Genomic DNA, 12,927 nt, shown 5'->3' on the forward strand with positions numbered 1-12,927 from the left:
CACTAGTAGGAATCCTTCTATTGCCTGCCTATTAGATCGTTTAAAAAAAGCTAACAACCATTCGTAACTGATTTTCAAACCAATGAACCAACTTGGCTAGAAAGGAGGCTTGGTAAGTGACTGTGGCTCCTTATGGCAATAACCTTGCTCCACTGTCTGTAAGTGTAAAGCCCTTCCCTCCCTTCCAGCAGAACATTGTCTCAAAATACAAATCACAACTTGCTTGGAACCACGTGCTATGGGTGCATCCTATTTTTAGGCTGCTTTCATTATTTTATTTTTTATACAGATACATATACATTGCTAGAATCAAAGCAAAAATATTAATGGGCAGGTACTACACAACTAAAGTGAAACAAAACACAACAAACAAAAGAACCAACAAATGAAAAACAACAGCTATAAACTTTCAAGGCCAAAAGATAAGATTTAAGGGCAACACCTGTTGAGGAAGGGAAAGGAGTATAAAGTTTCTAGAGAGGTATTTATAATGCAAGTCTAATGCCAGCTTTTTAATAATAAAAAAGAGAAGTGCTTTACTATACACTGACTAGCACATATAATGCTTAATTTGGAAAGAAAAATCAACAAAGTTCTTGGGCCAGCAGCAGATATGGTGTGTCCATTGCCGGCAACAGACACAACACTGGAACAGAAAAACCCAAATCCCAGGGCAAAAGTATTCACAGAAGTAATGGCTGAAGGTTTCGGAATTTGACAGGCAAGGTTTAATCACAAGTGCTATACTTTATACAACGTTATTTATGGCTCTGCCGGGAATTTTACAGCTGTAACAGTAACTAAATAAGACAAAGTTCATATTTTAGTGTCAATTACATGTTAGGTATTTAATTATAAACCCCTTTTCCTTGAAACAAAGGGGCATATCTCTCTTTAAAGTGTTGAGATGTTTAAAATGGATGTCATGCCCAGTAAGCAGACTGGCGGTTCTCAATCAACTCTAGGTTGGTTGTGTGACTATTAATGAATTTTAATAGAAGTCTAATGGCCAAAGGCCAAAACTACATTCAAACCCTGCTAATATATCCAGGCAGATAGGAAATTCCAATGCACACACATACACACACACATATACACACACATACATGCTAAAACTCAAACTAAAAACCTCCCAAAGGAACTGCTTTGTTTGTAGACTTCAATTTGAAGTAGATACTAAGGGCAAGAATAGACCAGTTAAAATTCACCTGAAAATCCTTTCCCCGTCTTCAAATGTGCTAAAATACCGCTGTCAGCTTAGCATCTCTTCATGTATGTTATGTATAGATGTATTTCTTTCAAAATGGGGTATTTCAGATATTTAGATATTAAGTGGCCAGAAGACAAGAGTTACAACTATCTGCAAAGTTTACAGTCCACTTGGGCCTAAAGAAAGACCATACTTATTTCACTAATAACTCTCTATTGATAGTATATTAGAGGCCACTTCATCACCACTGCATAAAGCTGCTTAAAAAAAATTGCTGCTAGCACAATCTGGTTGTCAAAGCTTCATTATACATTTTACTGTACAAATGTTTTTCAGATGATTTTTTTTTTAAATAAGAAACTCCGCTATAACAGAAACTCAGGTTAGAGTTTTTAATGATGGTGCTTTCTCCGTCTCTTCTTTATTAAGTGTGGTTATCTCCAATAGTAAACAAGCTGACATCATGAATTCTGTTACTGAATGACTTATGTATGATGTTATCTACAGTTCTCAAACTGCAACAATACAGACTGGAGCTTTTAAACAGTCTGTTCATCATCATATATGCCATGAATGTTTAAATATAATATATATTTAATATGAAAAAGCTAAAGCACAAGTGCTTTCTCCCACCCCTAATTCTGTTTTGGGTCCTCACAGATTCGGAATGCATTCTTATCCACCCTTTTTCACAAAGTCAGGAGAGCTCAGGAAATATAAAGTCAAAAATATACAAATCTTTGTTGTTATTATAATAAGATTTTTTTCCATGAATGAAATTACCAAGGACCATGAACTTGGAAAAAGAAAATCAAAAGGAATTTACAGCAATTATTTATCTTCAAAGTTCAAAACTGGTCACTTCACAGAAAGACTTCAGGGTTTGTTGAAATTTTTCTTCTAAAAAGTCATTCTGTAGTGGAGTTTTCTAGGAAAAATAAAACAGCTTTTAATAACTGGCCCGCTGGTGTGAGAGCTACCGTGGAATAAATTAGCACAAAAATGGAAAAAAAGTCTTATAACTGTTCACTGTTACAGACATAATCAACAAGGTCAGTCACTCTTAAAAGCTCATCTTCCTCCTCTTCTGGTGCCCCTGCCTCCTGCCCACCATTTGTCCCATTGGGGGCCAGGCTTGCACTGGCTGTGCTGTTGTCCTTGGGGGTCTGAGGCTTCTCAGCTGGTTTGCCAATCAAGTTCTCAATGGCTTTGCCAGGACTCTGTCCATTGGTGGAGGGCAAGTCCACTAAGCTATAGTCCAAAGGGCTCCCCACCTTGCCTACATTTTCAAAGTCCTCTTCCTCATCGCTGTCTATCCGATAGGGCTTCTTGGTGCTCTCTTGCTGTGACGGCAGGACCCTGGGCTGGCTGTCATGAGCAGGCTGATCTGCATCTCCATGAGCATTGTCACAACTCTCCTCATCTGTCTCGATCCTGTGTAGCCGTTTTCGTGATGGTTTGCCTTCTTCTTCCTCGTCTGCTTCTGAATACTCATCTGTGCTTCGACCCCGCTTTCGAACTGACCGCTTTGATTCTTTAGCTAGCTCATCATCTTCAGAGTTCTTGGACATATAGCTCTCTAGAATAAATAGCACATTTAAGCCATCGACACAGTTAACCATATCAGATTTAAGTAATTCTCCTTTCCTCCCCATATTCACCCCATCTCCTGCTTTTAGACTTGCCCATGCATCCATATTTCCCTCCAATAACTGGCCTGATTTCTCTCTCCTCTCAGGACTGTAACAATCCACAGTATGATCCACTAGTGTGCTTTTTAACTAAGATTTTAGGAAAGAGCAAAATCAGATTTCTTAGAAAACAAATATGATGATCCTTAAATTAAATGAAGATAGGGTGGTCACACACTAAGAAACTCTTATCCACTAGCCCTCAAATTATGGAATCATGTAAACATAATAAGGAAAGATTAAACTGAGCATCCAACTCTCTACACAGCTGAAATATTGCACTAACTCTTAACCCATGTTATTAAATGTCCTTCCTTGTTAGTCCTTGAATGTCTTCTTTTTTTTGTCTCTATTTACATCTAGGTGGTCTCATTTAATCTCATGGCTTTGCATCTATATGCTGATGACTCATGTTTGTTTGAGGCAACCCCTAAGTTCCACACTCATGTATCAACCTGCCTACTCAACATCTATGCTGGAATTTCTAAACAGGCATCTCAAACCTAACATGTCCAGAACTGAGGTCCTACGCTTTTGCCTCAAACTTGCACTGCTCTGGTCCCCACCACCTTAGTTACTGGCAACTCTACTGTTCTAATCACTTAGTTATGTTTGGATTGTTTTCTTTCTCCCTTCTAACCCAACAGTAAATTCTTTGAGTCTACCTTCAAGAAACAGAAGAAGAAAAAAAGAGAAACAATGGCGTGGTTGGCCCAATAAAACATGATTTACAAAATCTTTATTTACACAAACGAGTGGGCTGTAGTTGTTGACTACTGTCCTTGCAGCATCTCATTCAATTCACCCCTTCGCTCATTCTCCTTCAACCACCCTGGCCTCCTCTCTGTTCCTGAGCATGCCAGGCACAAACTTGTTGCTAGGCCTTCACATTAGTTGTTCCATCTGCCTGTATCACTCTTCCTTCAGATAAATGCATGACATATTTCCAACATTTGTCAGGTCTTGACTCAAAGGTGTCTCAGTAAGGTGTCCCTGTGGTGCCCTATCGGAGGTCCCAGCTACTTTCCCAACCCAACTCCTTGTTCTCCCTTATTCTTCACAGTATTTATCCCCACCTAATACAGCACAGGTTCTATTTATTTATCTTGTCTATTATTTCTCCTCCTAATTAAAATAAGAGGTACACATGGGTGTTACATGTTTTTGGCTGTTCTGTTCACTGTTCTAGTCCCAGCGCCTAGAATAGTGACTAGTGCAATAATATTTGTTTGTAATAGTTGGATTATAGAATTTGTCTGTCTTTAATGACACATGAAGAGAAATAACCACAATCAGATGTTCACCTCCTTTCTTTAGCCTCCCATGTTCAAACTTTTTTTTCCTCCTTTACCTAGCTTGGGCTCAAACTTAATTGATAAGGTCTTTGAAATCTTCAAAACAGATCATAAATGACAAAGAATTAAGTAAGTCAAAAGAAAGGGGCAAAAGTGAGGGTTAGAATCATATTTATAAGAACTGGAATAACCATAAGACTAAATGGATATCACAAATTCATATTGGAGAGCTTTTCCTACACTCCTGGTATAGAATACAATTAAAACTATTATTAAGAAATAATACAGTTACCAACTGAAGCTCACTGTCAAGGTAGAAAGAGAGAGCAGGCATCTGTATCTGAAATTGTTCAGTTATCCAATCACAAGTTATTTCAAAATGAGGGCCGTGAATAATAAGGAAGCAGAATTCTTGCTCCAATCTTAATTTTCTGAGATTTGTCTATTTCATGAAGAGTTTAATTATTACAATCGAGACAATAAAAATCAGTATCTTATCAAGTATCATTTATTTAATTTATAAAAAGGAACCAGGCAAAAAAATAATGGGTTCTGTCTCAAAGATATCACTGCTTATACTGAATCACAATCCTGAGTTTACTTTATAGCTTCTATTTCTGCCTTGTCCAAAGTTCTGTAAACTGGAGATCTACTCTTTACCTTCACTCTCTGAGCTGGAAAGCCTGCGCTTGTGAACTCGTCTGATTTCTTTTCCCCGTCGTAAACTCTTCTGGGAACCATCACTTTCGGAATCTTCTTTGTAGTTAATTTGTCTCTTCTGGTTCCTCCTTGACCGCCTTCGCCGAGTTTCTACAAAATCGTCACTAAAATCATCGCTAAAATCACTTTCTGTTCAAGGAAAAAGAAGTACAAAATTTAAGTCTACTCAAGAGAAATGTGATTAGCTCGTAGGTCATAAAAATGTAAAATTATTAAGTAGGGTTCAGTAATAACAATCTTTAAATTAATAATAATCATTGTAAGTCTTTTTTTTTTTTTTCTAAAGTAGGCTCAATGGCCCAACCTGGGGCTTAAACTCATGACCCTGAGACCAAGAGTCACATACTCTACTGACTGAGCTAGCCAGGCACCCCTATAAGTGTCTTATTTTCCTTTTAATGATATGAGTAAATGCAGAGGGGTCTTTAATACCAAACCTCACTAATGTTCCCTAGTAGCAGCCAATATTTGAGAGTAAATGATGTTTTATACAATTCTTATCTCAACCTACAGCTACTCAGACAGCTACATGGCTGCTCTTCTTGGTGGATAGTTGCTATTCTGCCTCAAAATAATCTGCTGTTCCTATGTGTATAGGTGTATGGTACAGTTATAATTTCACAATGTATTTTATGGATTAAACTCTCTAATCCAAGAAAACTGACAAATTTGTTTCAAAGAAGCATAGAACTGCAGTTATATTTCTTACCTTTTTCCAATGTGGAAATAAAATCTGCTAATTATAGCATAGAAGGCTACTTAAATTCTCAAAGTATTGTTAAATAGCACTGTCCTTACCATCTCTGATTAATAAACAAGAGACTATGATATTGTATCAGAAAGGTATTTCAGGAGTGCTAACAAATTCCACTGAATTATCACACCCACCTTTGTTCTCTAATGAATTTCAAAAACTTCAAAATGGCTTGCCAAAAGTGTTAAGGAGTCCCTACTGGCCAAACCTGGGACAAACTGAGTCTATACAGCAATGGTAACATATACCCACAGATTAAAATAAGAATCCACAAGCACATCCTGAAATAAAGAAATAAACATATAGAGGAGAAGGGAAAGTGCTTTCTTAAAGAACATCAAATAATAAATATGAAAGGAATGATGGAACTAGAAAATCATCAATGAATGCTAAAACTATGGGTGAAACATCTAAAAAGAAATGGTATAGGCACATCTGGGTGGCTCAGTGGTTGAGCATCTGCCTTCAGCTCAGGGTGTGATCACGGAGTCTCGGGATCAATTCCCAGATGGGGCTCCCTGCATGGAGCCTGCTTCTCCCTCTGCCTGTGTCTCTGCCTCTCTCTCTCTCTCTCTCTCTGTCTCTCTCATGAATAAATAAATAAAATCTTAAAATTAAAAAAAAAAAAAGGAAATGGTATATATACAGTCTCAAAATGCCCTCCTACACATTACTGTTAAATTATAAAGGGAAAAATAATGGAGACCCAGATAATACATATTACCTCTGTGATATTCCTTCTGAAAAATGTGTACCTGAGTTTAATTGCAGGAAACAAAAAAACCCAATTGAGGAGCATTTAACAAATTAACTAGAGTGTATTCTTCAAAAATGTCAGGATCAATAAAGACAAAGTTTGAGGAATATTCTAGATTAAAGACTAGAGATATTAATAAATGCAATGTGTATTCCTGGATTAGATCCTGGCCTAGGAAAAAAATTGATATGAAGGACAATTTTGGGACACCTGATATCTGAATGTATACTGTTAATTACAGAAAGTGGTTTATCAATATTTTAAAATGTCTGACTTTGATAATTATACTGTGATTATGTGACATATGAAACAAAAAACCCATAAGCCCAGCTAGGTCAAGGATGTAATACTCTTTCCTGGCTGTGACACTTCCTCAGTGAGAGGACAGCTACCTATCTGCCAATTCTATAAAGTACTCATATCTGTTCTTTTAGATGCTGTGCCTGTCACTATTTATTCAGTTAATAGGGATAAGCATAAAATATAAGAATATCAACTACTGCTAACTTATATTGGAGAAAAATGTTCTCAGCTTATTGAGAATGATTCCAAAGAAACACTATGAAGATAAAGTCTAGACATGGAAACTTTGCACCAAAAGAATTAATCACAATCTTTTTTTTTTTAAAGATCTTTCTTCTTCTTCTTCTTCTTCTTCTTCTTCTTTTTTTTTAAGATTTTATTTATTTATTCATGAGAGACAGAGAGAGAGGCAGAGACACAGGCAGAGGGAGAAGCAGGCTCCACGCAGGGAGCCCAATGTGGGACTCGATCCCGAGTCTCCAGGATCACACCCTGGGCTGAAGGCAGGTGCTAAACCACTGAGCCACTCGTGCTGCCCAATTAATCACAATCTTCAATGAATTTGGTATGCAGTTAACACATCCATCTGTATTTATTTTCTGAGATATGCTTTAATTGCTTTCTGTGAAAAACTTAGTTACTAGTGAGTCATAAGAAGAGAATTCAAAGTTTTATTAGAAACCTTGTATTATAATTGAATGGAATTTTATCTTAAGAACTCTTAACTCCAGAGGTCATAAGAGTTGAGCAGATACAAATTATTTTTACCAGAGTCTCTACTATTTTCCTCAGACTCTTCCTCTTCATCATCATCAGAGTACTTTTTCTTTGGGGTCTTTCTCCGCAAACGTCTGCTTTGCCTCATTGGCCGGGAGGGATGTCGCCTCAGTCTCCGGCTACAGAAATCAGTGTCACTGTCATCATTAGATGGTGGGTCTTCTTCGCTTTCATCTGGGTTTTCATCTGATACAACAAACTCATCTTGAGATCTGTCCAAGAGAAGCCAGATGAATTATGATTCTGAGTTCAAATTCTAACAAGTCCAGTGAATCATTAAGTAATGGTTAATGTAAAATACCTGGATAATTTTATCAATTTGTCGGTTAATAAAATAGAGAAAGGTTTTTGCCATCTATTCTTTTCTTGGATGAGTTAAGAAGATGAATTGATGCTGGTTTTTGTATATAAATTGCTTTGGCATTTTGGGATGTCCCCCACATGCCTTAAATTCAACACATCCCAAAGAGAACTCATTATTTAAAATCTATTCCTCTCTTCTTCTGTTGCCTAGCCTTACCTACCCAGTAACTCAAACCAGAAATCTGATATTTTTCCTAATTTCTCACATCTAATCAATTATTAACTCCTCCCTGTGTTGACCTCTTAAAAGATAATTATCTCAAACCCGATCCCTCCTTGTTCCGGCACTCATCTCCTACCTAAACCACTGTAGCAATTCCTCAGGGAGTTCCTCTAGTCTCTAGACTCATTTCCCCTCCATATATCCTCCAAATGAATGCTAGGATGAATTTTTCTAAAACATAAACCTCATTAGCCTGATGATTAAATCCCATCCGTGGGCTTTCATCATCTTTAGGGTAAAAGTGAAATTCCTATGCAAGAGAAACAAATCACTCCATCTGCTGGTTCCTCTTTATCTCTTAGCCACATCTCCCACAGGGTATTCTTTACTTCTCCTTCCTCAAATTCTTGCTACCCTGACATACCAGGAATTTCCTAAACCTTCCATGATGTTTTATGCCTAGCAAGGCATAATCGTACCTTGGACACGTGACTCCTCTTAGGATGCCCTCTTTCTCATCTCACTTTGAATCTAAAATGGACTGATTTGCCTAATTTTTCATTCTTCAAATTTCAGATCAAGCTTTATTTCAACTCAGGCTTTCCTTGAACTCCCTAAATTGATCAGATTCTTCGCTTATACCGTAACTTAGGCTTTACCTACATTTTGGTAGCAATCACACAGAATGATTTTTTTTTGTGGTTTATGTTTCTCCCACTAACAATCTGAGAGTGATTGTATCACTCACTTAGTGATACTCTTTCAGCATTTGCTCTGAAGAAAATCTTTCCTGATCTTCCATACTGGATTGCTTACCCCAACTCAAACCTCTGTGGGTCACCAGAGAATAGTACCTAATTACCTGTACCTGCCTAATTATCATATTTGACTAGGAACCTCTCATGGACATGGCAGAAGGTGGCATGGAGATGCACAGCAAATGAATGCTTGGTTATAGTTAATAAAATGTAAATATAATTTTGAATATTAAACAACCGGAAACCTACTTTGTTTTTTTTTTTTTCCAAAGGTTTTTTTTTTTTTTTTAATTTTTATTTATTTATGATAGTCACAGAGAGAGAGAGAGAGAGAGAGAGAGAGAGAGAGAGAGGCAGAGACACAGGCATGAAGCAGGCTCCATGCACCGGGAGCCTGATGTGGGATTCGATCCTGGGTCTCCAGGATCATGCCCTGGGCCAAAGGCAGGCACCAAACCATTGCGCCACCCAGGGATCCCCCTACTTTGTTTTGATCTAAAAAGAACCAACATCAGCACTCTTGAATCTGTTTTAGATAGCCTAAAAATAAAGAGACTGTCCATGTGCATGAAGAACAAAGCCCCATTGCAGCATGGCCGAGCTTCTCTGCGAGCCCCATTTAGGCCTGTAACTAGGGAATGGGATCTCCTGGCAAACCACACACCCGTCACTGATCTTGAATTCATCCTCACTCTCTTCTTCATCCAGGTTGCTATCACTGTCCAGATCATTCAGTCGCCGGCGTTTCTTCCGGCGTGCAGCAGCTGCCCTCTGGGGTCGTTTATTTTCTTTTCTTTCTTCATCCAAAATAGTAGAGATGTCTTTCCCACGATGACCTGTGATGGTGGAGATATCTTTTCCTCGACCAGCTCCTGAGTTCAGGGGTGGAGGGGAGGGCATTAAGGGGAATAGAGAGAGGGAGGAAGAGAGACAACTGTACGTTTATTAAAAGCTTCTCTTTAATATCTATCTAATATCCTTGTTCATGCTTAGCAGCTCATTCATTTTTTTCCTACAAACAAGCAGTTTTCTCAAAACTTCAGCTGACAGAGCTCTCAGTGAGAGAATTTTTGCATGTGTTTTAGTCTACACTAAGCAGATGTTTTCCATGTAAGCAACTTTTTAAAAAATTTGAAATAATTCACATACTATAACATACACCCTTTTAAAGTGTATAATTCAAAGATTTTCAGTGGTCACAAAGTTGTGACTACTAACCACTAACAAATTACATCACCACTAACAAATTCCAGAACGTTTTCATCAACCTCGAAGGAAACCTCATACCTATTAGCAATCACTAAAGAATCTCTTCTTCAAAGTGTCTTTTGGACATGGCTTTAGAAAGAGACCAATCTGTTTACTTTTAAACGTGTGTGCAGGACAGAAAAGGTGAGAACCCCACAGCAAAGCTGTACATAAGGTATAGAGCCCTGAAAAAGCTGGTCGGACAGCCTACTTATTACTAATCCTCTTCAGAGTTTTCCTAAGAACTAACGGAAACTATAATGCTCCATACTAGAGCACTGGTAATTCTCTATATAGCTCTTTCATTAAATTACCTTCAAATCCTTTTATTTTTATGTCACCTGTTAAAGACTATGAAATTAATATTTGATTTTTAAAAGGCTGATTTAAAGTAATCACTTAGATTCAGATTATCCATAATATTTAAGATTTTGTAGCAATAGTGATCTAAATATAGACAACAAGAAGTTTAACTGGGTTTTCTATTTGGAAGGAGAAGTAAATTTTTTTAATCTATAGAGGAACGTTTACATTTTGTATCAGGTCATAAAACTACTTGAAAAATAGTAAGATCTGAGTCTACACACTGACACTATGTCCACACACTATTTTGAATCTCAGACATTTAACCATAGTGATCGTGATACACATTGGGGAGATTAAAAAAATTATGCTTATTGCTCTAATCAGCATTATTTTGTGTTTTTTATTGAAAGTAGTCTGTATGCCTAATGTGGGGCTCGAAGTCATGACCCTGGAATCAAGAGTCGTATGTTCTACTGACTGAGCCAGCCAGGCGCCCCTAATCAGGTCATTTAAATTAACTTATTGGCCCAGTCATCTGAAGAAGAGGGAATGATAAACACATACCTCCTCCATCAGCTTCTTTGATATCATCTTCTATAGCTTCATCAATTGCTTCATCAAATTCATCAAATCTAAAATATATACACAATAATCACATCACAGCCTGGTTTATGGGTTAGGAGGAGTCGCTTCTGAAATGAAAAAGGCCTCAATATAAAAATGCTCTCTGCCACTTTGGGCTTGTGTGAGTTGGACTACATCACTTCACTCCTGCTAACCTCAATTTCTTTTGTAAATCAGCATCTAACTCATTTTCCAAGATCATCTATACCAGGCATTAGCAACTGTTTTTGCAAAGGGCCAAACAGTACATATTTTAGACTTTGTAGACTATATGGTCTCTGTTGCAACTACTCAATCAGCCACTTGTAGTGCAAAAGCAGCCATAGATAATGCAAGTGAACCAATGTGGCTGTGTTCCAGTATAACTATCTATGGACCCTGTGATTTGAATTTCATGTAATCATCTTACAACTTTCTTTTTTGGCTCTTTTTTTCAATCATTTATACATATAAAAACCATTCCTAGGTCATGGGCTGTATCTACATAAACTGGCAGTAAGCAGAGATTTGTTCCACAGGCCATAGTTTGCCAACCTCTCACTATACAAATCACACAGCAAAGTAAGTTGAATTGGTATTCTAGTAATAATACTTAAGTGTGAGGACTACACTATTATTGTCATCAAAGATCATATTTATTACCAAAATCCATATACAGATGGTCAGAATTTTAGAATTATCTATCTCTCACAAGGGCTGTTTCCCCTAACTTAAAGAATCTTTGACAAGTCTAGACGATCCCCTCCAAGATTTCTTCACATACAAAACTCCTTTCACTTTAGACCTGAGGTGACCAAAGGGATAAAGTGACTTGTCTAAAACTATGCAAAATATGGTAATTACTAGTTGCGTGTGGCTATCTATATTTAAATTAAAATGAAAAATTCTGTTCCTCACTAGCCAGATTTTAAATGCTCCATAGCTACATATGGCTACTGACTACCGTGCTAGAGAGTAAAGAAATAGCACATTTCCATAACCATAGTAAATTCTATCGGACAGTGTTGGATTAAAAGCACACAATGGAAAAAAAAAAAAAAAAGCACACAATGGATTAACAAGAGTTTAACAGCCAAATATTTGCTTTTTGAGTTAACTCATTGCAGCTATGGATTTCCTCTCTAGGAAAAAAATACATATCCACACAAACATAAAATTTTATATCTAATTTCAGAGGACTCCCAAGTTCCAGGTTAAAAATTCTTCTACAACACAGATTTTAATAGTATGTATCAAACCTTACAGATGTATCATAATTTAGTTAAAAGTTTACTTCCAGGTTTTTCACAATTACAAACAAGGTTATGAAAAACAACCCTGCAGGGGATCACTGGGTGGCTCAGCGGTTTAGCGCCTGCCTTCAGCCAAGGGTGTAATCCTGGAGTCCCGGGATTGAGTCCCATATTGGGCTCCCTGGATGGAGGCTGCTTCTCTCTTTGCCTGTGTCTTTGCCTCTCTCTCTCTCTCTCTCTCTCTCTCTTTCTCTCTCTGTGTCTCTCATGAATAAATAAAATCTTAAAAAAAAAAAAGAAAGAAAAACCACCCTGCAGCTGTAGCTTAGCCTTTCCTTAACATAAATTCTGAAAAAGTAAAACTCTGTGTATCCACTCATCCAGATAGAATGACAGATACAGATAAAGCCAGATGCAGTTAACAGCAAACAGTATTTCTCAAGGACATGTTGCAACATGTGTAAAGGGCAGAAGACTGTGAAAAATAGACATGGTCTTTACCTTCGTGCTAACAGTCTAGTAGGGGAGACAAATATTAATTTAATAATTAAAATCACAATCACCACAATAAGTGCTTTCAAAGAGAAGAATTGGTTGTTATGAGGGCATATAATAGATTTGATCAAGAGAAGGTTAACTAGGTAAAAACAGGAGGAAAATCCTAGGTTGAGTAAAAAATATGTGCAAAAGAGTTGAAAGAAGACTGGCTAATAATGACAGAGGGAA

At 37.3% G+C, this 12,927-nt stretch overlaps 1 protein-coding gene across 2 annotated transcripts in view; it reads right to left on the reverse strand.

Annotated features, from left to right (window-relative positions):
• Positions 1–237: 237 nt before the first annotated feature.
• The window catches only part of RSF1 (remodeling and spacing factor 1), a 152,750-nt gene continuing 140,060 nt past the window's right edge, over positions 238–12,927 (reverse strand). For both annotated transcript variants that reach the window (XM_026010426.2, XM_026010425.2), the window contains exons 12-16: positions 10,910–10,977; positions 9,456–9,663; positions 7,499–7,719; positions 4,857–5,045; positions 238–2,789 (exon numbers count right to left, since the gene is read on the reverse strand). In XM_026010426.2, the coding sequence (XP_025866211.1) occupies positions 2,227–2,789; positions 4,857–5,045; positions 7,499–7,719; positions 9,456–9,663; positions 10,910–10,977 (1,249 nt within the window). In that variant the 3' untranslated portion in view covers positions 238–2,226. The remainder of the gene's footprint in view (positions 2,790–4,856; positions 5,046–7,498; positions 7,720–9,455; positions 9,664–10,909; positions 10,978–12,927) is intronic.

This window comes from Vulpes vulpes, chromosome 11 (assembly GCF_048418805.1).
Source record: "Vulpes vulpes isolate BD-2025 chromosome 11, VulVul3, whole genome shotgun sequence".
Taxonomy (NCBI): domain Eukaryota; kingdom Metazoa; phylum Chordata; class Mammalia; order Carnivora; family Canidae; genus Vulpes; species Vulpes vulpes.